Source organism: Oreochromis aureus, linkage group 17 (assembly GCF_013358895.1).
Source record: "Oreochromis aureus strain Israel breed Guangdong linkage group 17, ZZ_aureus, whole genome shotgun sequence".
NCBI lineage: Eukaryota > Metazoa > Chordata > Actinopteri > Cichliformes > Cichlidae > Oreochromis > Oreochromis aureus.
The window spans coordinates 15795307-15819814 of NC_052958.1; the positions used below are offsets into that span (position 1 = coordinate 15795307).

At 40.4% G+C, this 24508-nt stretch overlaps 4 protein-coding genes across 8 annotated transcripts; 2 read left to right on the forward strand and 2 right to left on the reverse strand.

Moving 5' to 3' along the window:
* Nucleotides 1-52: 52 nt before the first annotated feature.
* Nucleotides 53-2539, reverse strand: rhno1 (RAD9-HUS1-RAD1 interacting nuclear orphan 1). Its single transcript, XM_031737542.2, has 3 exons — nt 2355-2539; nt 2028-2215; nt 53-1870 (listed from the first exon to the last, which is right to left on the reverse strand). The coding sequence occupies exons 2-3, from the start codon at nt 2190-2192 to the stop codon at nt 1139-1141; spliced, it is 897 nt and encodes a 298-aa protein (XP_031593402.1). The 5' UTR covers nt 2193-2215; nt 2355-2539; the 3' UTR covers nt 53-1138.
* A 106-nt stretch (nt 2540-2645) lies between these two features.
* Nucleotides 2646-7877, forward strand: LOC116318605 (forkhead box protein M1). Of its 3 annotated transcripts, none has more exons than XM_039601606.1 (9): nt 2646-2819; nt 3161-3609; nt 3730-3878; nt 4109-4300; nt 4392-4520; nt 4784-4843; nt 5277-5325; nt 5464-5636; nt 5845-7877. In XM_039601606.1, the coding sequence occupies exons 2-9, from the start codon at nt 3201-3203 to the stop codon at nt 6664-6666; spliced, it is 1983 nt and encodes a 660-aa protein (XP_039457540.1). In that variant the 5' UTR covers nt 2646-2819; nt 3161-3200; the 3' UTR covers nt 6667-7877. The 3 variants fall into 3 exon arrangements, with proteins under 3 accessions (XP_039457540.1, XP_039457542.1, XP_039457541.1); XM_039601607.1 differs by lacking the exon at nt 2646-2819 and adding an exon at nt 2842-2999; XM_039601608.1 differs by lacking the exon at nt 4784-4843.
* A 1219-nt stretch (nt 7878-9096) lies between these two features.
* Nucleotides 9097-15679, forward strand: LOC120434057 (forkhead box protein M1-like). Of its 3 annotated transcripts, none has more exons than XM_039601503.1 (8): nt 9097-9396; nt 10636-11084; nt 11206-11333; nt 11579-11770; nt 11862-11990; nt 12726-12774; nt 12913-13085; nt 13643-15679. In XM_039601503.1, exons 2-8 carry the CDS (start codon nt 10676-10678, stop codon nt 14447-14449), a joined length of 1887 nt encoding a protein of 628 aa, XP_039457437.1. In that variant the 5' UTR covers nt 9097-9396; nt 10636-10675; the 3' UTR covers nt 14450-15679. The 3 variants fall into 3 exon arrangements, with proteins under 3 accessions (XP_039457437.1, XP_039457439.1, XP_039457436.1); XM_039601505.1 differs by lacking the exon at nt 9097-9396 and adding an exon at nt 10236-10374 and having other exon boundaries at nt 11236-11333; XM_039601502.1 differs by lacking the exon at nt 9097-9396 and adding an exon at nt 10238-10374.
* si:ch73-352p4.8 (cystine/glutamate transporter) lies at nt 15593-19167 on the reverse strand. The gene is made up of 12 exons (XM_031737723.2): nt 18897-19167; nt 18399-18525; nt 18208-18323; nt 17989-18114; nt 17818-17917; nt 17614-17658; nt 17390-17513; nt 17186-17289; nt 17006-17102; nt 16524-16673; nt 16256-16433; nt 15593-16022 (listed from the first exon to the last, which is right to left on the reverse strand). Exons 1-12 carry the CDS (start codon nt 19123-19125, stop codon nt 15958-15960), a joined length of 1461 nt encoding a protein of 486 aa, XP_031593583.1. The 5' UTR covers nt 19126-19167; the 3' UTR covers nt 15593-15957.
* Nucleotides 19168-24508: the final 5341 nt, after the last annotated feature.

Genomic DNA, 24508 nt, shown 5'->3' on the forward strand with positions numbered 1-24508 from the left:
TACCAGTTACTTAGGGGGAAGTTGATTGGTGGACATTCTACAGAAAGGGGGAGTGCATGCCTTGACTGTAGGAGGGGTTTTATTTTTCATTTTATATAAATAAAAACCTATATAAATATAAGTTTACATAAATGCAAGTAATGTATACGAATGAATTAGTAATGAATTGTCACAAATGTAAAGTTTTAGAAGAAAAACATCCAGCTAAATTTCCACCTGTCCAATCCAACCCAACTGCAATTATAGCAATATAACTTTACTGCAAACTAAATGTATGACAAAGTATGTTTTTCTTGAACACGTTAACACTGCTGTGAGGTAGTCTGAATTAATGGTATATCTAACTACTCACAAACCTGCAAGTTACAGGTCTGGCATCTACCATGTAACATAAATGGAAACTAGTGTTTTTCAGTGGTTTCTGGGAAAGTCTTTGAAGGGTTGTGTCACTGTAACTGTTAAAAACTTATTTCACCTGATGATGCTCATCTTTCGTTTCAGAAGGGATGCATCAGCACAGCTCTTTAAGGGTCAACACTTTTAGTGTGATGTCTCGACTTACCAAGAGCCAATCACAATCTGGGATGTTGTCTCAATAAATGGAATGCTAGAAGAAGGGATAAAAATGCAGAGTAATCCCAGATGTAGGGGGGTCACAGGAAGCCTGAGAGGTTACTCAGTAATCAAGAATTTAGCTTTCTCTTTCCTCTTAAACATTTATTTTATGCCTCTTTTGCAATGTAGTAGAAAAACAAGATGTTTTTAACTTGCACAGCAGAATCATCAAAAACAATCTTAAATGGTCCTTCAGAAGACTAGTGGTTAGATCACACAGGTAACTTGAGTACTTATTTTGTGCTTCTTAATTTTTGGATATTTCAGTTAAAGTTAATATAGATCAAAGTATAGATGATAGTATCATTAGAATCTGTCTTGACGTTTTAATATCACACCCATTAAAATAATTTACTAAAGTTACATTTTAAACTCATGCATAAAAATGTTGTTCAGAGGGGGTTCATAACAGACTTTGTCAGACGTGGCATTATGATGTTTAGAACTGCAGTCAATTAACCAATAAACAGGAAATTAAGCTGCAGCTATTATGAGAATACAGAAAAATCTTACAATCTCTACATCAACTTTGAATTAAAGCATCTGCCTCAGAGAGATGGCCTCTCTGTTTTAACAACACCATCAAGTTCTTTCTTCTTCTCCATGTCACCTTCATTCCATAGTCCCTCTCTGGCGTGTCAGCCACCAAAATGTCAGGTGACCCATTACATGGAGGTGTACACGGCTGAGCCAGCAGCAAATGTCCACAGGGGGTAGACGGAGAAATGTTCCTTTCCTCCATTGCTTTCGGAGTGTCCACATCAGCAGGTGGACAGACACTGCTGACTTCAGTGGTGCTAAACGCTTCACAGGGAAGTGGTGAAGCACAGACTGCTGGAATTCTGCATCTCTCTGACACTTGCATAGATGGTCTGTCAGGTTCAGCCAAACATCTTTGGTGGGATGAAGTGTCGTCTGAGAATGTTTCAGCACTCTTTTTTCTTACTGAGGCAAACTGTGCCTTTGGTAGGTTAGAGCACTGTGCAGCTGAAACTGTCCTTCTCTTTCGGCAGGTTTCCTGCCTCTGATTTCCCACATGAGTACTCTCTATAGCTTTCTTCGTGGAGATCCCCTTTGGTTGCTGAGTTTGGTCTTTTGACCCTGTTTTAAACAATAATTGGGGGAATTTGCAGACACTATGTTTCCTGGACAGCTGACTGCAGCTGTCCAAGATGCTTGTGGCAGACTGACACTTTCTCCTCCCTCGTCTCACTGGAGGTGCAGTTGCAACTGAAATGTCAAATTGTGGCCTAACCTGAAATATTAAAGGCAAAGTAAACAAAATAATCCATGTAGTCACATATGAAAATTATTATTTGAAATTCCAGCATATGAAGATCAAGTTTATGTGCAGAATTAATTTTTAAACAAAACAGCCCACACCACTTTAAAAAGTATTCATTACAGCTTACCCAGGAATTAAGAGCTGAGCTGCTCTGTGCTTCTGCCTCTGTGAAGAAATCTCTGGCATTGAGTGCTGCTCGGACTTCGGGCACATTTTGGAGTTTGGCTCCACACAAAGGCCGCTCCAAGAATTGCAGCGAAGGCTTTGCTGTCTTTGTAACTTTTCTGGGCATTAAGATAAATCATCACTGAACTCCTGGTGGAATAAAAACACGATTAATTGAGGCATCAAATGTCCGCAAATAACCAGATGTTGCTTCCAAACCAAAATTATATTCGGTTACTACCAAACCGAATATACTCGCTCGTGGGTGCTAAGACGACATTAAACTTACCTTAATGTGCTTCTTTGCATACAATAAATACTTATGTCAAGAGTTAGTTGTTTAGTGTAAATTGTCTTTTCTCTGCTTGCTTTGTTTTCATCTCTTTGTTGCTTTTTGTTTGTTATTTCCCGGGTCTTCTTCCCCTTCTTCTTTTTGGTTAGGTTGGGGCTTGACAAACCACCTCACATGTGCATTACTGCCATCTACCGTAGCCATTGTCTTTTCTGATTGGTTCTAGTGACATCGCTATCCTATCAGCTATTGGTTCAAAAATTTCACGTGATCAAAGTGACGGGAGGCCGCACCCACAGCGCCAAAATTCAAAATCGCTTGTGACTCGTATTGACGTCATGTAAATAACATTAAATAAAAGACTGTTTTAGATGCTTTCGGTTATTTTAAACACGAATATGAACCATTACTGGTTGGACTCAAGCTAAACGGAATCTTCTGAAACTTCGCAGTAATATGAAGGTCAGGTTTTTTGCCGTTTGTTGGAGCAGTGTAGTGAACTAGGCACCTTGCTAACGTAGCTTAGCGGACTACCTCAGCGTACGCTAGCGTTAGCTTATATCGTCAGGTGCAAGAAAAGCTAACGCTGGAAAAATTGAATTTGTTTAGGTGTAACGACACAAATCAGTTGCTGATTTTAATGTAAGTTATATGGTAATGTTTCAATTATTGTCAAAATGGTTAGGTAGCCAAAAGTTTCTCGATTCCCGTAGCAATTATATAACGTTACTGTTAGTGTTTACTCTTGTTGTAACTGTTAAGCTTCGTTGTTCAGGCTCATTTGTGATTTTTTTTGTGTGCAGAATACCCCTGACGAACTTGGCACATGTCAATGATCTGACCATGAGACGGAGCCCAAGGAGACCCCTGATTCTCAAAAGAAGAAAACTGCCTTTTCATCAAAATGCGACTGATTCACAGCCTGGAGAATCAGGCTCCAAAGAACCGTCAAAACCAGCTGCCGCTCAGAGCTTTTCTGATGGTATCCGCATCATGGACCATCCTTCCATGTCTGATACTCAGGTGGTTGTCATTCCGGAAAAAGCAGATCTTCAAAGTGTTATTGGGGCCCTCACAGCTAAAGGCAAGGAATGTGGTGCCCAGGGCCCAAACAAGTTCATTCTTCTGAATGGAAGTGGAAGTGGCAACAAGTGGGACTTTGGACCTGATTCTCAGTCTGCTGCTGAAGGGGCTGCTACAAAGAGTACAGAAGGACATAAAGTTAAAGCTGAAACTACACGCAATTTCCCAGGTGACAAACTTCTAACTGAAATTAAATCATATACGTAAAAGGTTTTTTTTTAATGTTTAGGATAATGCTTAATCTATAAGTGTGGAATTCAGTGCTTTTTTCCTCTCCGTCTGATGCTAGTGAATAAGGATGTAAACTGCGGTCCTTTGGATGACAGCCTTACCAACATTCAGTGGTTGGGTAAGATGAGCACATGTGCCTTGGAGCCAAATTCTACAAAGCAGCTCAGCAGCAAGGAGAACCAAAACCCTTTACCACAGACCTTTCAGGTTCAGTGCTTTTTTTTTGTCACTTACCTGCCTTTTTTGGGGGGGGGGGGCATACTTTTCTGAAGGCAACACTAACCCCAGACATGTTGCTGTATGTTCCCTAAACACACTTTCGTGACAAGTTGGTCACAGCTGTGATTTACAATAACAGCAATAGTAGTCTGATTGCAGAAAATAGTTACTGTTAGATTTATTGACTGTTGTTTGTTTGTTTGTTTTTTGTCATATAGGCACACAATACACATACCAGTGCAGAAGCTCCTCAGCAACCCATTTCAGAGAGGCCACCATACTCCTACATGGCCATGATCCAGTTTGCTATCAATAGCAGAAAGAACAGGAGGATGACCCTCAAAGAGATTTACATGTGGATTGAGGACAATTTCCCTTACTATAGAGATGTAGCCAAACCAGGCTGGAAGGTACTTCAGAGCTGCTGAAAGTGTGATATGTGTCCAGCTCTGCAGCAAGCAACAGTTTTCAAATACTTTTTCTTTTCATTTATAATTGCAGAATTCCATCCGCCATAACCTCTCTCTGCATGACATGTTCATTCGTGAAACATCGCCAGATGGTAAAATGTCTTTCTGGACTATCCGACCTGAAGCCAATCGATGCCTCACACTTGATCATGTGTACAAGGTGAGTGCAGCTGACTCATTGCTTTTACATCGGTGATATCTGGGAACATTTGTGTTACTTGGCCTTAATGTTTTGTTGCAAGAATGCTTGTTAAATGCTTTTTGTGTTACCTTGTGTTTATATAATGATTTTGCTTGAATCCTTGTCTTTCAATTGTTTGTTTGTTTTTTATGGCTGACACCTTGAGAGTGTTTTGAGATTCCTCATGTTGTTTTTTGTTTTGTTTTTTCCCCCCTAATCTCACTTCACATCTCTCTCTGTAGCCGGGCTGTGATCCAATGACTGCCACTGTTCCTGTGCCAATGCTTTTACTGGCTAATCAAGTAAGACTGATTTACCCATTTCTTTATTTTTTTTTAGTTCTTCAGGAGCCATCTTTAAATCACACTCAGGCAGCAGTAAGCCGAGAAGGGCCAGAAAAATCAGAACGTTCATGAATCCATTTGTCACCAGACTTTCAGACCCACAGATTGTAGCTACACCTGTTTTTGTTGCAGGAGGAGACAAGAGAGCAGCAGGGAAGCAGAGAGGCTGAAGTCAGTCTGATAGACTGATGTGCTTTAAGTGCACTTGTTTCTGCTAATGTCTGGTATCCATACAATCATAAAACTTTTATTCCTCTCATAACGGTAAAGGTGTAGGGTCAGTTATCAAGGGCCAAATTTTGGACAGAACGCCAAGTTACAAGTGTTGTTAGGTGACAGCACAGTAAGGCTCCTAACTGATATAATTTATGTCTCATCTTACTTTTCACAGCACCAAAAAAGGACACTTCCAGATGCAAGAAAAATGCCAACTAGCTCTGGTGAGTTAAGAGAAATGTATGAGTTGTTTTATAAATTTGAGACTTGAGAAAAGTCAGAGGTTGGCAAACAAATAGAAATTGCTGTTTAGTTTGGAAATGTGTAGTGCAATGTTATGTTGTTGTGTTTTCTGTGTTCAGAGAGAAAGATGAAACCTCTTCTGCCTCGAACCGATTCCTACTTGGTGCCCATACAGCTCCCTGTCACGCCTTCTGTCTATCTGCCATCCACTTCTACTCCTTTTCCTCCACCCTTCTCCCAGCAGAAGGGGAACAATTCACGAGCAGCAAAGAGAGTCCGCATAGCACCGAAGGTAAGGAATTTTTCATATATTTCAGCTTTTTAAAAACGTGTTGTTGTTGTTTTACTTCGTAAGCTATACAAGTTGCAAACTGCTTTTCAAAACAAGTATTTCTTGGAACTCCCTAGAGTTTACCTTGACAACATTATGTGCATAGAGATGAGTATGAACTTCACCCATACCACTAAGATTTTAATGGGAATGGTTGCATGTCTGACAGGTGACACAAAGTGATTCCCCAGCTGTGATGATATCTCCTCAGAAGAATATGGACTTTAAGGTAGAAGTGAAGGAGGAGGTGGTATGTGTTCCAATTAAATGCGAGACCCCCAAAGCTCCTTCAAAGAGACAAGCCAGCAGCTCACGGCGCAAACAACGTTTGGTTCACTCTGTGAATGAAGAGCCTGTTCTCCTCTGCCACGAAAGTAATTTCTTTGACTCTGGCGTAGCCTCTGATGCTTCGACATTCCAGGACAATCCACATATTGAGCTGGATGAAGACAAGCACGGGCAGGAAAGCCCAGATAGGGAGTTCTCATTCAAAACCCCGATAAAAAGTAGCAGCCATTTGACCTCATCCACCCCCAGCAAGCCACCTTCTTATGTTGCACTTGAGTCTTGGAAAGTAACCCCAGTGGGCAAAGGAAGCCAAAATATTCTGGACTTCAGCCCTATTCGTACACCAGGTGGTCCCACAGTTACTCCACGACACGACTACACCACCTTCAGCTTCAGCAGCACTCCCTTTAAAGACTTGCCTCTGTTTAACTCCCCAAGAGAGCTGCTCACATCCGCTCCCTCCAGAGTGACCGGACCAGCAGAGTCGCCCACTGAATGCCTCAAAAGTAGCTGCTCCAGAGAGCTTCTGCAGGGAGGCGGTTCCACAGCAGCCAATCGCTCAATCACAGAGGGCCTGGTCTTGGATACCATGAACGACAGCCTGAGCAAGATATTGGTGGATATTAGCTTTTCCGGTCTGGATGATGACGACCTTGGTATGGCGAACATCAGCTGGTCTGAGTTCATCCCTCAGTTGAAATAGCCAGAGGGCTGAAACACATTCTATGGCTAAGCAGTGTCACCTGTTTCTTTTTCCTTTTGTTTTTTTCTTTGTGTAAACACTACATGATTAGGCCCACACCAAAGCAGCAAGGCAGAAACAACTCTAGATCTGACACTATTTAAACCATCCGACTTTTCCATATTGAAGAGGATTTCTCTCAATAGAAAGCGAGTAGGAAGAAATTTCTAGTGCTCTAGAATGCTCTAATTTATTCTGGTTGTCAAAAATTTCAGAAGCATATCTATGATTATACCAAAACAACTTCAAATAAGGCCCACTTGATGCTGTCATTTTAAACTTCTTATTGGAGACTTATTTGGACCTCCTTTTTGCAGTAGTTTAGGAGCTTTTAGCTTCAAGTTTCTTTTACATCTGCTTTGCTACTGGAGGGTTCTGGCTACCACATGAGGGGGAAAAATGTAACATAGTTAAATAGATTGCAGGGATGATCCAGTTTCAATTACTGTTTGATGTGTTTTACTTCTCTGACTTTTTCATTCATTGGATCAATCAATAATTGCCTCGGTGTCACTTCTTTTTCTTTAAATTTCTTCGCATATTTGGGCCTCTTTGTATTTTATGGTTTTCCTTTTTTGTCTTATTTGTCTGTCTTCTTGAAGGACATGCATAAGAAGAGAAATATGTAAGTGTATATGTATGTTGATTTGCACATTTTAATATATAATTTAGCTTCTACACAAATTTTAAAGTATGTGATATTTTCTGATCAGCCAGCAAGATGCTTCACTGCAGTTTGAGTCAGCGTCTTAGAGCTGACTTAGAGTAATAGATTGTGATGGAGGATTGCTAGTAATAGGCCTTGACAAATAGCACTAACAGGAATAGGACTGTTTCTTTATCTAACTGTAGAACTGTCTTTATCACGACTTCATAAATTCTCACAGTAATTCTCCTTGTGTATTCTAGTATCACTCATTTTCAGAGCACCTTTAACCTACAAAAAAATGCATGCAGTGACTTCATCCACACAGTCTTGGAGTTTAATATTCACTAGTTTTTGCAACCCCAACTTTGGAGGATAAATACCTGTTTTTAAAGATGCCACAAAATGTTGCATACCTATAATGACTTCATTAGTCCTTTGTTGATGTGAAACATGATGGTTTAGTGAGGCTTTGCCGCGCATTGAGGTATTTCTGTTTATATTTCAATAAAGATGTAAACTATCATTGGTTGTCTGTTCAAAAATGTTTAATTCCTTGTTATTGACAGTACTGAATCATGCAATTTGGGTAAAATTGATTTTATTCTAAAGTCAACACATGAAAATGGTAGTTTGTAATATCTTTTTTACTAAATTACATCATTTACCCATTTTTGTCCAAATAAGTAATTTCATGTAATATTGTTAGTTTCCAATAGGGGCGTATGATGGCTTACCGCATTCCAATGGACCAAAAGGATGACACAATTTTGACACAGGTTTGATCTTGAGGATCTCAGATAATAGTTTGTTTGTGCATGACATTGCAGCACAAATATGTATGTGCAAGACAGACTGAAATAAACTACGATGCATCAGACATCACATAGGCTGCAGTCAATTAATGTAGATGCAAGCTACTGAGCGTTTAGTTTCCCTAGCAAACTTAACTTCAGCAAAGGCTAAAAGCACCTTTACTCTTGTACTTATCATAAAAAAGATACCATACCCAAAATATTAACTCTTAAAAAAAAAAAAAAAAAACCCTTGCAGGACATTTTGCAGAGTTCACAGCTGCAGCTGCAACGCAAACGGCAACAAACACTTTGTAATTCTGTCCTGGAGTTTATGCAGGTGCAGTCAGTGCTACTGCTACAAGTAAGCCTAACACCTTCGAAATCATTTTTTTCTGGCAAGAAGGGCTGGCGACTGAGTGGATGCCTTGTGAAGGAAAAACCATGTGGGTCCCACTACTAAAGAGAGACTGCTGTACAATCCAGGACCCACCCTATATGCAGTTCTCTGCATAAGCAGCCTGAGATCTACCTTTGACCTTTTTATAACAAAGGAGATCTTTTAGCTGCTGTGCACCCATACAAACCTGCACAAGATGCGAAAGGGTGAGGATTGGAGGGGTATAGATGAAGTGGAGATGTGAGCCTACACCAGAATAAAGCAACATGTTGGATGACAACACTGGAATTTCCCAGGAAGTTAAAAAGGGAAAGAGTTTCCAACTGATGGAGGAGCGCCAAGGACACAATACAACATCTTTACTTCGTTCACCTTGGCAGAGAAACTCCTCGGATGAATACTGGCTCTTGTTGGCACAATCAGGGGAAACAACACAGAGCTACCTCCCCAGCTTGTCCAGTTGCAACAGAGGAAGATTTTGTTGTCTGTCTTTGCCTTTGCCAAAACTACCACGCTGATATCCCACATCCCAAAGCAACGGAGGAATGGGCTTATTTTGACAACAACACACAGGGAACCAGCAGTCAGTGATGGGGAATAGAGGAAGCCTGGAAGCAAGAAGCAATCCTGGACTGCAATAGGCACAAATAGGGTGTGGATGACCTAGACAGGATGTTGGCACCTTGAGTTGTTGAAGGAAAAGTAGCTGCTGGGTGTTGGCTTTTTTCTACAGTCTCCTGGATGCCTTTGTCCCTTGGAAACCACTTCACAGGAGTTGGGGGAGTGTAAAACCTACAAATGAAGAGTGATCCTGGAAGAGCTGGGGCGCATGCTGGTGACCTCAGCCACTGGTAAAAAAAATCTGAATAAAATTTTGGTTTTCATGACAAGGACTGATGCCAGTTTGAAAAGTCAAGTGGAAATTGTTTTAGCATATATTCCTTTTATAGCATTTTCTGAATGTAAACAGGAGGTGGCCACTTTGGGCCATGAACATGCTGAGTGGGAGTTTTTCTGGTTTTCTGTGCAAAAAAAGTAATGATGCCTATATAATCATTGATACTGTTAATTACTGTTATACATCTAACTGCAATCATGGGGAAAAATAAATCAGATTGTATGTATTATTTGGGGAAAAAATAGTCATTTTGTTATTTTATCTCTTTGTAGATCATTACAGTTATGTGATCTAACTGGTAATGAAAGGGTTGAAATTCTGAATTTGAATGAAGTTTTGGTTTTCATGACCAGAACCGATGCTAATTTAAAAAATCAAGTCGGCCAAAGTGGAAAAAATATTTATATATATATTTGATAGTATTTTATAAACATAAACAAAAGGTGGCCATTTTGGCCAAGAACAAGCTGAGTGGGAGTTTTATCTATTTTGCTTTCCCTGTACAAAAATAACAATTCATAATAATCGATGTTGCTGTTAATCGATTACATGTCCCAGACTCTACCATTAATAATACAGGAAAATCCAATAGCAATGCGAATAAATAAAATGGTGAGTTTTGAGGTTGTCTTCCAACAAGTACATTGTACAAACTGTTTTCTTAAAGGTTAAAATTTTAAAAAAGGAATGACTATTTTATATTTATGAAAAGAACTGATGTTAGTTAAAAACTTTATGCAGTAAAAATAGCAACACCACTTTTGGCCACGAACAAGCTGAAAGGATAGTGATTTTGAACAAACCCAGAGGGTTAAAAACATGAGCTAACGTCTGTTGTTCGAGAAACTGGAAATCGTCCGGAGACATCATTAACTGAAGAAAATTAGCCGCTTAAGTGAGGAGTTCAAGATATAAAAAAGACACAAAGAAGGTGCGGACCTTGGTTTTATCGAGATAACATTTAACCCGTTTAGTGTACGATTTATTATGATTAGTATTTGAGCTAAATCGGGGGTTTTTCCGAGTTGATCTAAACTGATTTGCTGTGAACAGCCTTGATGGCTAACGCCAGTAACTGACTTGAGCACTGACTTGATCATTTCCATCTCCCAGCTAAACGTTACCGTTACTGTTTACTCTTGTTGTAACAGTTAATCTTCGTTGTTCAGGCTCGTTTGTATTTTTTGTGCAGAATACCTCTGAACAACTTGGCACATTTTAATGATCTGACCATGAGACGGAGCCCGACGAGACCCCTGATTCTCAAAAGAAGAAAACTGCCTTTTCATCAAAATGCGACTGATTCACAGCCTGGAGAATCAGGCTCCAAAGAACCATCAAAACCAGCTGCCACTCAGTGCTTTCCTGGTGGTATCCGCATCATGGACCATCCATCCATGTCTGATACTCGGTTGGTATACTTTCCCGAAACAGCAGATCTTCAAAGTGTTATTGGGGCCCTCACAGCTAAAGGCAAGGAATGTGGTGCCCAGGGCCCAAACAAGTTCATTCTTCTGAGTGGAAGTGGAAGTGGCAACAAGTGGGACTATGGACCTGATTCTCAGTCTGCTGCTGAAGGGGCTGCTACAAGGAGTACAGAAGGACATAAAGTGAAAGCTGAAACTACACGCAGTTTCCCAGGTGACAAACTTTAACTGAAATTAAACCATGTATGGAAAAAGTTTTTTTTTTAATGTTTAGGATAATACTTAAAGTATAAGTGTGGAATTCAGTGCTTGTTTTTCTCTCTGTATGATACTAGTGAATAAGGATGTCAATTACGGTCCTTTAGATGACAGCCTTGGTAGGATGAGCACATGTGACTTGGAGCCAAATTCTACAAAGCAGCTCAGCAGCAAGGAGAACCAAAACCCTTTACAGACTTTTCAGGTTCAGTGCTTTTTTTTGTCACCTGCTTTTTTTTCTGTGCCCTTTATGTGCCAACACAAACTTGTCTGAAGGCAACACTGACCCCAGACATGCTGTATGTTCCCTAAACACCCTTTCTTAACCAACTGGTCATGACTGTGATTTATAATGACAGCAATAATAGTCTGATTACAGAAAATAGTTACACTGTCAGATTTATTGACTGTTGTTTGTTTATTTGTGTTTGTTTGTTTTTTGTCATATAGGCACACAATACACATACCAGTGCAGAAGCTCCTCAGCAACCCATTTCAGAGAGGCCACCATACTCCTACATGGCCATGATCCAGTTTGCTATCAATAGCAGAAAGAACAGGAGGATGACCCTCAACGAGATTTACTTGTGGATTGAAGACAATTTCCCTTACTATAGAGATGTGGGCAAATTAAGCTGGAAGGTACTTCAGAGCTGCTGAAAGTGTGATATGTGTCCAGCTCTGCAGCAAGCAACAGTTTTCAAATACTTTTTCTTTTCATTTATAATTGCAGAATTCCATCCGCCATAACCTCTCTCTGCATGACTTGTTCATTCGTGAAACGTCGCCAGATGGTAAAATGTCTTTCTGGACTATCCGACCTGAAGCCAATCGATGCCTCACACTTGATCATGTGTACAAGGTGAGTGCAGCTGACTCATTGCTTTTACATCGGTGATATCTGAGAACATTTGTGCTACTTGGCCTTAATGTTTTGTTGCAAGAATGCTTGTTAAATGCTTTTTGTGTTACCTTGTGTTTATATAATGATTTTGCTTGAATCCTTGTTTTTCAATTGTTTGTTTTTTATGGCTGACACCTTGAGAGTGTTTTGAGATTCCTCATGTTGTTTTTTTATTTTGTTTTTTCCCCCTAATCTCACTTCACATCTCTCTCTGTAGCCGGGCTGTGATCCAATGACTGCCACTGTTCCTGTGCCAATGCTTTTACTGGCTAATTAAGTAAGACTAATTTACCCCTTTCTTGTTTTTTCTTTTCTTTTAGTTCTTCAGGACCCATCTTCAAATCACACTCTCAGAAAAATCAGAACGTTCATGAATCCATTTGTCACCAGACTTTCAGACCCACAGAGTGTAGCTACACCTGTTCTTATTGCAGGAGGAGACAAGAGAGCAGCAGGGAAGCAGAAAGGCTGAAGTCAGTCTGATAGACTGATGTGCTTTAAGTGCACTTGTTTCTTCTAATGTCTGGTATCCATACAATCATAAAGATTTTATTCCTCTCATAAGGGAAAAGGTGTAGAGTCAGTTATCAAGGGCCAAATTTTGGACAGAACGCCAAGTTACAAGTGTTGTTAGGTGACAGCACAGTAAGGCTCCTAACTGATATAATTTATGTCTCATCTTACTTTTCACAGCACCAAAAGAGGACACTTCCAGATGCAAGAAAAATGCCAACTAGCTCTGGTGAGTTAAGAGAAATGTATGAGTTGTTTTATAAATTTGGGACTTGAGAAAAGTCAGAGGTTGGCAAACAAATAGAAATTGCTGTTTAGTTTGGAAATGTGTAGTGCAATGTTATGTTGTTGTGTTTTCTGTGTTCAGAGAGAAAGATGAAACCTCTTCTGCCTCGAACCGATTCCTACTTGGTGCCCATACAGCTCCCTGTCACGCCTTCTGTCTATCTGCCATCCACTTCTACTCCTTTTCCTCCACCCTTCTCCCAGCAGAATGGGAACAATTCACGAGGAGCAAAGAGAGTCCGCATAGCACCGAAGGTAAGGAATTTCTCATATATTTCAGCTTTTTATTTCAGCACGGTGGCATGGTGGTTAGCACTGTTGCCTCACAGCAAGAAGGCCCTGAGTTCAATTCCACCGTCAGGCCAGGGTCTTTCTCCCTGTGTTTGCGTGGGTTCTCCCCAGGTACTCCGGCTTCCTCCCACAGTCCAAAGACATGCAGTTACTGGGGATAGGTTAATTGGAAACATTAAATTGCCCATAGGTGTGAATGTGAGCGCGAATGGTTGTCTTTGTCTATGTGTTAGCTCTGTGACAGACTGGCTACCTGTCCAGGGTGTACCATGCCTCTCGCCCTAAGACAGCTGGGATAGGCTCCAGCGACCCTGAAAAGGATACGCGGAAGCAAATGGATGAAAAACGTGTTGTTGTTGTTGTTTTCCTTCATAAGCTATACGAGTTGCAAACTGCTTTTCAAAACAAGTATTTGTTGGAACTCCCTAGAGTTTACCTTGACAACATTATGTGCATAGAGATGAGTATGAACTTCACCCATACCACTAAGATTTTAATGGGAATGGTTGCATGTCTGACAGGTGACACAAAGTGATTCCCCAGCTGTGATGATATCTCCTCAGAAGAATACGGACTTTAAGGTAGAAGTGAAGGAGGAGCTGGTATGTGTTCCAATTAAATGCGAGACCCCCAAAGCTCCTTCAAAGAGACAAGCCAGCAGCTCACGGCGCAAACAATGTTTGGTTCACTCTGTGAATGAAGAGCCTGTTCTCCTCTGCCACGAAAGTAATTTCTTTGACTCTGGCGTAGCCTCCGATGCTTCGACATTCCAGGACAGTCTACATATTGAGCTGGATGAAGACAAGCACGAGCAGGAAAGCCCAGATAGGGAGTTCTCATTCAAAACCCCGATAAAAAGTAGCAGCCATTTCACCTTGTCCACCCCCAGCAAGCCACCTTCTTATGTTGCGTCTTTTAAAGTGACCCCGGTTGGCAAAGGAAGCCAAAATATTCTGCACTTGAGCCCTATTTGTGCACCGGGTGGTCCTACAGTTACTCCACAACATGACAGCACCACCTTCAGCTTCAGCAGCACTCCCTTTAAAGACTTGCCTCTGTTTAACTCCCCAAGAGAGCTGCTCACATCCGCTCCCTCCAGAGTGACCGGACCAGCAGAGTCGCCCACCGAATGCCTCAAAAGTAGCTGCTGCAGAGAGCTCCTGCAGGGAGGCGGTTCCACAGCAGCCAATCGCTCAATCACAGAGGGCCTGGTTTTGGATACCATGAACGACAGCCTGAGCAAGATATTGTTGGATATTAGCTTTTCTAGTCTTGATGATGACGACCTTGGTATCAGCTGGTCTGACTTAATCCCTCAGTTGAAATAGCCAGAGGGCCGAAACGCATTCTATGGCTAAGCAGTGTCACCTGTTTCTTTTTCCTTTTGTTTTCTTTGTGTAAACACTACGTGATTAGGCCCACACCAAAGCAGCAAGGCAGAAACAAATCTAGATCTGACACTATTTAAACCATCCGACTTTTCCATATTGAAGAGGATTTCTCTTAATAGAAAGTGAGGCTATTGGCGTAGGAAGAAATTTCTAGTGCTCTAGAATGCTCTAATTTACTCTGGTTGTCAAATATTCAGAAACATATCTTTTAAATTTCTTATTGGAGACTTATTTGGACCTCCTTTTTGCGGTAGTTTAGGAGCTTTTAGCTTTAAGTTTCTGTTACATCTGCTTTGCTGCTGGAGGGTTCTGGCTACCACATAAGGGGGAAAATGGAACATTGATAATTAGATTGCAGGGATGATCCAGTTTCAATTACTGTTTGATGTTTTTACCTTCTCTGAGTTTTTCATTCTTTGAAATCAATAATTGCCTCGGTGCCACTTCTTTTTCTTTGAATTTCTTCACATATTTGGGCCTCTTTGTGTTTTATAGTTTTCCTTTTTTGTCTTATTTGTCTGTCTTCTTGAAGGACATGCATAAGACGAGAAATATGCAAGTGTATATGTATGTTGATTTGCACATTTTAATATATAAATTAGCTTCTGCACAAATTTTAAAGTATGTGATATTTTCTGATCAGTCAGCAAGATGCTTCACTGCAGTTTGAGTCAGCGTCTTAGAGCTGACTTAGAGTAATAGATTGTGATGGAGGATTGCTAGTAATAGGCCTTGACAAATAGCACTAACAGGAATAGGACTGTTTCTTTATCTAACTGTAGAACTGTCTTTATCATATGACTTCATAAATTCTCACAGTAATTGTCCTTGTGTATGCAGGAGTGAAATGTTGTGGTTTCTAGCAGTTTTCAGACCTTGTACTTTCCTCTGTTGACTAAACTTGGTGTTTCCAAGACAACAATCAATGTGTTGGTGCCTCATATAACATCAGGATTTTTAGTCATGTTTTTGGCTATAAGCAAACTTTGATCTGTTGTCTTGCTCAGATCAAATTTAATTCATGTGTAGAGACAAGGTGCAATTTCTACACCCTGAAATATTCTTCAATACAGCAATGAACCCTTTTGCACATAGTGTATTTTATTTGAAAAACTGTAGCAAGACTGCTTATTTCTGTTTATATTTCAATAAAAGTTTAAACTGTCATAAGTTGTCTGTTCAAAAATGTCATTTTAACTAACTTTTCAAAATGAATATTTTGAGCGCATCTTTGAAACTTTAAGTACTTGTTTTTGTAAGATCTCTGGCACAAACACTACATACCTGCATAATTGGTGCAGTTATTTTTTCTAAGCACGTGGCTCTTTATATAAAAGTAGTACAAAATGAAACATTTGTTTAAATTGTTAAAAATGTCTTCTTAATGTTTTGTCAAGGTAGCAGCGTGTAGTCTGTAAGTAGAATGCAGGATGCCTTTTGGGTCTTCAGTAAGTCTGGACTTCCTGTTGAGCCACTTCTAGAAGGATCTGTAGCTGTTTGCTGCAGTAGTCTGGGAGAATTGAGGAAAGTCAGAATTATCTAGTTTGTTCACTACAAGCAACTGAATTTCTCGATTTCACTCATCCTCTTCCTTCTTAACAAAAACAAGCAGGCGTATATGATAATTTGACGCTGTACCAAAGATGCCTATGTTTAATATTAAAAGTAGAGCCACTCAATTCAGTCCCATGATGAAAACTATCATGTTAATACATTCTGAAGAAGAATATTGGTACAACTTACCAAATATGCGCCTGCATCTACGGGGCAAACGAAAGCGGTAGACAGTCACATAGTAAACTGGGACACCAGTCAGTGTTAGAGCACAACTTTGTCCTGTGTTCCAGGGGTCAGAGTAAAGAGACAGACCCACGATGAAGAAGCAGACCACTGTGAAGGTGATTCCAATGACCAAGGGCACCTTGACATTACAACAAATAAAACAAGTTGTTCAGCATAGGGTGCAGCAGTAAGATAAAGGGAGTTTTTTTTTTTAGTTCAGTATGCTAACCTTAAAAGGTCTTGGGTGGAGAGGAAAACGATATCGATGTATGAGCATCCCCAAGGTTGCCAAGGCGATGAAGAACCAGCGTGAAAAGGAGGCAAAGTTGAGGAGCTGGTAAATCTCTCCAGTGACTAACATGAAAACTACCAAGGGGTACTAAAGGGACACAGGAACACAGGCAAGATAGTTATAAACCTACTATTTTGAGAGTATCACATTATATCTCTTTGTCAGACCCTGTGCCAACCCCTCATTCCTTTAGATCTACAAGGCTTTGTGTTTCCCCTGTTTCCCATTTTCAACCAGCCTCTGTATCCTGTGCCTGGATCCTATTGTTATTATTCATATAACATGGATAAACTTGATACAAATAAAATGTTATAATTGTTTTACTGCGTATTCTCAATTTTAATAATGCAACATAATAAATAGAATAAGTCATCTATTTATTTGTTTAGATTACTTCATCTGTTTTAAAAGTAGTTTACCAGTAACAACACAGCAGGTAAAGGTGTGTGTCTGCGGATGTGAATCATGGAAAAGATGGCTGGCCAGTGGCCTTCCCTGGCTCCCACAAACAGCATCCTGCAACACAGAGCTCTCATTAGAATTCAGGCACACACACACAAAAAAATGACAATAATAAACCTTTATGGTCCTCAGATTACCTAGGTGCCCCAAAGAAGCCACCGTTAAGTGCTCCGAGGCAAGATATGGCAACAAGAATGGGGATCACAGGAGCCAACCCCTGAAAAGCACGGTTGGCAAATGTCTGCAGAGGCACAAACAGCAGATCAGACCAACAGTGGCATAACACATTTACTCTAGTTTTTCCTTTTTTAATGATACATAAAGCAAGAAATGGAACTGACCACAGCCACAGCATCTGACAGAAGCACCTCAGCGGGAGTCATCATGGTGTAGTAGGCCACATTAATAAGCACATAAAAGACTGTCACTGCCACAATGGATAAGATTATTGCCAGTGGCATGTTTCTGACAAAGCGGGATACACACAGAGAGATATAACAGCAGGAGGCAACTTGGTTTTCAAAAAAACGACAGACTTTATAGCAGATGTTTCATGCAAAAATACCTATTAGGGTTTATGACTTCTTCTGTGATAAAGTTCAAATAAAACCTAGAGGAAAAGAGAAAGCCAAGACTTTGATTGTTAGTAATAGTACATACATTGTCATGTAATTTATGGTTCTTTTCACCATTACTGGGGGAATATACTGTGTGATACACAGTAAAATACATTGGATTTGCACTGATGCTCAAACCACAGTACGCTTACCATCCACCATAGGCATAGAGGCCACTATAGAAGGCCAGTGGCAACTTATCCAGTGTTAACAAGTCAACCTCGAAACCATTCTGAAAATTTTCTGTCCTCCCTGCAAAGACAGAGAGAATAAATGAGCTGAATGTCAACTCTGTCTTAGGTTTAACAATTAGGTGTTCTCACCTTTGGCCAGTGCAATGACACCGGGGACGATGATGAGGACCAGGGCAAACATCTTAATGAAAGTCAAGGTGACCTGAGTGCGAGAGGCCATGTTCACACTCCAGCAATTGATGGCTACGACAAACGCTGAAGCAACACAAAGACAAAGAACTGGTTAAAGATACGTGTTGTTCTACAAACAAAGTGCTCCAGACACAGATGAGTTATAAAAGCACTCACTCACTCCAAGGATACTGACGAGTCTGATGAGCACTGTGGGAGCAGCACAGGGTGTGAAGAATGGCTCCACCACATAACGACCAAAGGCAAGGGAGACATAAGACGCAACAGCTGGCCTAGAGGTGGACAATATCTTTGTGAGTATTATGTTTGAGGCAGTTTAATTCCTTTAGAACCAGTAAAAACCATACCTGATGAATAAAAACTCAACCCAGAGTCGTAGGAAGGCAGGCAGAGGCCCCAAAGTCTCCAGCAGGTATGTGTAGTGACCCCCTGATTTTGTAAAAGTGGTGCCCAGTTCTGCATAACACAGGGCTCCTAATAGGCCAGAGGCAGAGCAGTTTTAGAAAAATAAGAGTATGACTTTTACTTAATACTAAATGGCAACATTTTTAGAATGTCTTTTAAGTAGTTTTAAAAGCTACTTTCAGCCTCCCCTTATTTACAACAGTGCTGCAGGTAGCTCCACATGTTTGATTTGGCAGGTTTTTCATGCACCACATGCCATTCCTGATGCAACCCCAAATGGATTTGTGTCTCTTTCCAGGACTGAATTGGGCTGTCCACTTGTGCAATCATGACACCAACATAAATCTAGCTTTTACTCATAAAACACTTAAGTGCACAACACAGTAGCAGGAAAAAGGTAAAACAAAGGGAGACATCAGCTGAAATATCATTCATCTTACCAAAGAGAGAAAGGACGCCACACAGCACCCACACCAGCAGAGACAACCCCACGCTGCCACTGTTCATCAGGACTCCTTTCGGTGCAATGAAGATCCCACTGCCCACCACAGTCCCAATGATGAAGGACACGGCAGGCAGCAGTCCGATCTGCCTCCGAAGGCACACCACTTCATCATCTCTCTTATCCTTCTCGTCATTTCCCTCTTTCTTTATCCTGGTCCCCTCCATTTCTCTCTGTGGCTGTAGGTCACAGGGCGAATGTGCTGGACACTGTGGCAGGAAGAAACAGCACAGGCTGCAACAACACCCCCTACCCCCACCCCCCAATCCTGTCTGTTTTTTCACCACTCATTGGCTCTTACCCCACCCGCCCAGTCTGAGCTGGGAACAAAGCCAGCAGTCTTCCAAACTTAAGCAATAATTAACAGCAGTTTAAAGGCTCAACACTTTTCTGCATTGTACACTGTGGATGTGCGGATGGGTGTGTGTACAGCTTGGAAGAGGCCCTGTGGGCTCAGAAGGAGACAGGTCAGGGTGCTGTGGAGGCAGCTGCGTAGACTGCAGGAGGGCTACTTTCAACAAAATCTACACAGACTAAAATCTCATGGTGTCCTGTCAAGCTATTTTACACAGTGCACGTACATGTCTTAAGAAAAAACTAAAAATGATATGAGACAACAGAAAAACAAAAAAAATGACAGAGGCCGCTTTATTAATATTCCTTACTTTCACTTGAGTGGCCACTGCATGGATGTCAGCTTCACTTTATCAGCAGGAGCTCTGCTTGTTAACATTCCTCCACACACAGCACACATCGAGTTCTTTCTGTCAAGATTTATGACTAGTGAATGACTGCATCTGCACTCAGAACTCCTCTCACTCGGATAATGCAAAGATGGATGCATTCAAAATGCGGTCAGACTAAGAAACATTTCTAGTATATTATTTGTAAAATGTTCAGCATAATCAAAACTTTTTTTCAAACAACAATTTATGTGTAAAAAATGTGCATGCACTAATGTATAGTTCTTTATTAATATGTCTGAACACTGTAAGGAAATCAATTTTTACAGTATAACTATTTTTTCTTTGGTGATACTAAGACTCATGGGAATGATTTTTTCCCCACTCAATTCAATTATTTAAAAGGTTTGATTGCTATAGTCAATTATTTTGCATTTTGTATGATTTTATGAGAATGTGTTATGGTTTCCAGTGACTGTGTGACCAATAACAGTGGGAAGGTGTAGTTTGAATAGGGCATGATGGTTAACACCTAAGTCTTGTCATAGTTTATAAAAGAGAAGAATTCAGGTTACATAAAACATGCTATTCGGTTATATTTTACAGCAATTATCCATTTATTGAGATTACAGTAGGAACACCAAAATAATAGCTGCTCAGTTTTAACCAAATAACTCATAGGATTATACTTTGGAGCTTAAATTTTACTCAGCACAAAACAGCATTTCTTTTTGCTGTAAGCAAGCTGTCAGCATCTTACTGTATACATTTCTTTGATTTTAAAGTGTCAACCTCTTAAAAGGAGCGTTGTATGTTTTATACAAGTTTTAATAGATGATTATGGTAGAGACTGAATCAAATGTATATTTAGATATTTAAATAGTGCTGTTAAACCTCAGTGTGCATACAAGATTCTGCCTGTTTCTCCATCTTTGGCCAGCAGATGGAACTCATGTCTCTTTCTTGGTAAATGTTACCCCACAGATGAATGTGCTCTTATTTTCCTCTAGAAGATGGCAATCACATCTTACCTGGCTTTGAATTTTACAGGTTGCTAACCTTGATTCTATGTTTATCTCAACTGTGTCTTCTGCAGTTGATTGCGTACATAATTTTCTCCAAGGTAAAAAGCCCCAAGACATCTCGAGCATCACAGTGTGAAATTCCCAGGGTAGGTCTGATTTTAGTCCTCCTCTCTGCAGGTAAACCCATCCCAGGAGACAAGAGCTTATCTTCCCTGCTGTTTTCCACCTGACCTGCTAAGATCCCTGCTTTGTCAACTGGAGGCCAAACAAGCTTCAACTGCTCACTCCCAACTGTTTCTCCCATAGGCTCGTCTCACATGGAGCAGAATACAAAAGGAATACATCTTAATATTTCTCAGGAGCCATACACACAAGGGACCATCTGGCTTTTCCATTCAGTGAATCAATAGCAACTAAACTAAAGTTTAAAGATTGAAAAAAGAAATAACTTAGTATCTCCTTAGTAAATACTTCAGTTGGAAAGTATCAGTTTTATATATTAAAATGATATCTTTGGGATCTGGATTAAATGTGAAAAGAAACCTGTGGAGAATATAAAGAATCGAGAAAAAAAAAGAAGCAAAGTATTGTACTTTAAACATACTACACGTTATTTTTAACTTGGGTATTTTGCGTGTATATTTCTGACATAAGTGTGGTGATTAGCACTGTTGCCTCACAGTAAGAAGGTCCTAACTTTGACTCCATACCTGGAGCCTTTCTGTGTGGAGTTTGCATGTTCTGCACATGTCTGCATGGTTGTCAGGTAATCCAGCTTCCTCCCACAGTCAAAAGACACACAGAGAGTGGGGTTAGGTTAATTGGTGAATCTAAATTGCCCACAGGTGTGAGCTTGCATGGTTGTCTGTCTCTTAGTGTTAGGCCTAATGTAATAGGCTGGTGATTCTTTTCTGATTGCTGGCACAATTGTTCTAAAGTCATGAAGCTAGTTTGATTGCAAGTGATGGTTTTAACATTTGTATATGATTCATTTGTTTCTCACCTCTCCTCCTGACTGCGTCTAGCCTCCACGCAGTTTAAACGCACGAACTGAAAAACCAGTCCAGGTGTTTTTGGATCTCTTTTAGGATGAAATTCCAGGAAGGGAACATTCCAAGTATGGTATGAAGTAGGGGGAATGTTGTTTGATATTGATGGATGTGCTGATTCCAAAAAGTTAAAGAGCACAGACATTTTGAATATATTTATGCTCCCATTGTTAATAATAATAATAATAATAATGGATTGGATTTCATATAGCGCTTTTCAAGGCACCCAAAGCGCTTTACAGTGCCACTATTCATTCACTCTCACATTCACACACTGGTGGAGGCAAGCTACTGTTGTAGCCACAGCTGCCCTGGGGCAGACTGACAGAGGCGAGGCTGCCATATCGCGCCATCGGCCCCTCTGGCCAACACCAGTAGGCGGTAGGGTAAGGTGTCTTGCCCAAGGACACAACGACCAGGTCAGAGAGCCCGGGGATCAAACCAGCGACCTTCCAGTTGCAGATACGCTTCCCAACCCCCTGAGCCATGGTCAGTACCATTATGTTTAAATGATAGATTGAGCACTGTTTCAAGTGTATTTAAGCCTTAATTGGTATCTAATTGTTTCTTGGAATGGGAGGGGCTACTGACTATATAGTTGGAAGTTGCATTGACTCTTGAAGATTGTGGGTTAGGGGATGATGATGATGATGATTGTAAGCAGATCACAGTGACTTTCTTGCCAGGGGCCCTAGTTAAAGAGGGTTTAGCCCAGGTGTTTATTTATTAGTTTGATTTAGTTTAGGATTATACACTTTAAGTTGGACATATACATTATTTTTCCTTCTTTCTCGTGAAATTATCTTTTTTGTTCTGTTTTTTCTTTAATTGGGCCAGCCAATCTGTGCTGTAAATTTTGCACACTAATCCACTGTTGTAAAAGTAAAAGTGAATAAGAAAGACTGGACTGTTGATCTGTTGAACAGTTTATTTCTGCCTCCACCGCTACGCTCATGGAAGCATCACCTTTGGCACTCAGCTGAGGTTTTTGCATGCACAGAGCATGGAGACCCCAATTATAAAATTTATAATCGGGTAAACTCTGAGTGTTCCTGTCCTGGGAATTAATTAACCTTCACACAGAAATGCACACATGCACCACCACACATATGCGCAATGCACATGAAAACATACACATATAATGCCTAAGGGATTTCAGTGATATGGAAAAAGCCATATATAGAGGCTCCCGTACACACATATGCACACATCATGTGTTGTTATTACGGGTTTGGGGAAAACAGTGTGAACAAGCTGTATAACTTTGTGAAGAAAACTTGGCTGTCTGAAGCTTATTTACAGTAAATGGATTATATTCAGTACAATGACTGATGTTAATGTACTCTGCAGAGTATGAAAAGTAATATTGCATGAACAAGACTGAATTGTGTATTTTAGACCCTTTCTAAGAGGTAAGAAAAGAAGAGAAAACATGTTTTGTATTTTGATCTGATTTTGGTTTGGGTCAGCCCCACAAGAGAAAACAATTTCAAGGCCAATTTATTTTTTTTACTCTCGAGCATTTCATTGCATCACACCAAATTCAGCGTATAGATTTATGTACTTGGAAGTGCAGATTTTGGAAGCAAGTACAAGCCCATCCCACAATATTGTTGGCGCCTTTAGGAAACTGATTTAGTTATTCACACTGAGAAAACTTAATCAAAAATAGCAGTGATGGTTGTTTGCTAAAAATGGGTAATTTAAGCTAGTTGCCAGGTAGCTGCCAGGCAATGTCATGACATTATATTATATCATGCATACTTCAACTCCTGTGGATATAATTAAAAGTTACTGTGAAAAAATTAAAATAGCACACTTTTATAAGGTATCACAGGTGCACAATGCTAAAAATGGGTCATTTTAGCGTGTTGCTAGGTGGCTGCTTGGCAATGTCATGGTCTCATGATATCTGCTATAGATACAAACGTTCAGGGGCCTAAGATGTACCTGTGTGGCAAGTTTGGTTGCTTGTCTCCCGACAGACACACAGACAGAGATTTTATGCATCGTAAGATAAAACTCCATATTATCGTCTCTCTCAGTCAGATGTATGTTCAAAGTTCTTGATGATAATACTCAAACTTTAACTGCTCATAAAGCATTATTGTTCTTTTTTTAGACATTACACTGTGTCTTTAGCTTTTATTTGAATTATTTTGACACCTTGTTGGCTGCAATTTCTCATAATGAACAGAAGCAAGGACTAAAAAGCAGGACTCAGATCATCCATTGCAAAAAGCACTGCACCCAGGGCTCAGCAAAGGCAGGAATAACATACTAATGTAAATCAGGTCCTACTGCAGTTGGTCAGGGATTTCTGCAGGAGAGGAAAAGATGGATTGATTAAGGTTCAGATGAGTATGACCAATTGCTCTTGATAGTTTGATATTAGTTAGATAGTTTCCATTCAGTTCTTACTTGGTTCTCTTTTGCAGTTGAAGGAGGGTGAGTATGCAGATGGCCAAGGAAGTCCTAAAAAAAGATGAAGCAGCAGGCTGACAGGTGTGCAAAAAAGGTTACCGGCTTGAGTGAAGCGGGTAAGTGTACCAGTGAAAGGAACTTGTGATCCCTAGGTAAAGAGAAACAGAGGAGCTTTTTTTCAGCTGTTGTTCACTGGGGATTTCAACAGGAGACATGCATAAGAGCAGGATTACTGACCAAACACACACAAGGAAACAGACTTTACAACAGCAAGCCTGATCACCACCGTTTGGCGACATGGCAAAAAATGACAGTACCAGCCAGTTCTTAAATACTGAGACTTAATTTCCAGGATTACCAACATGTACG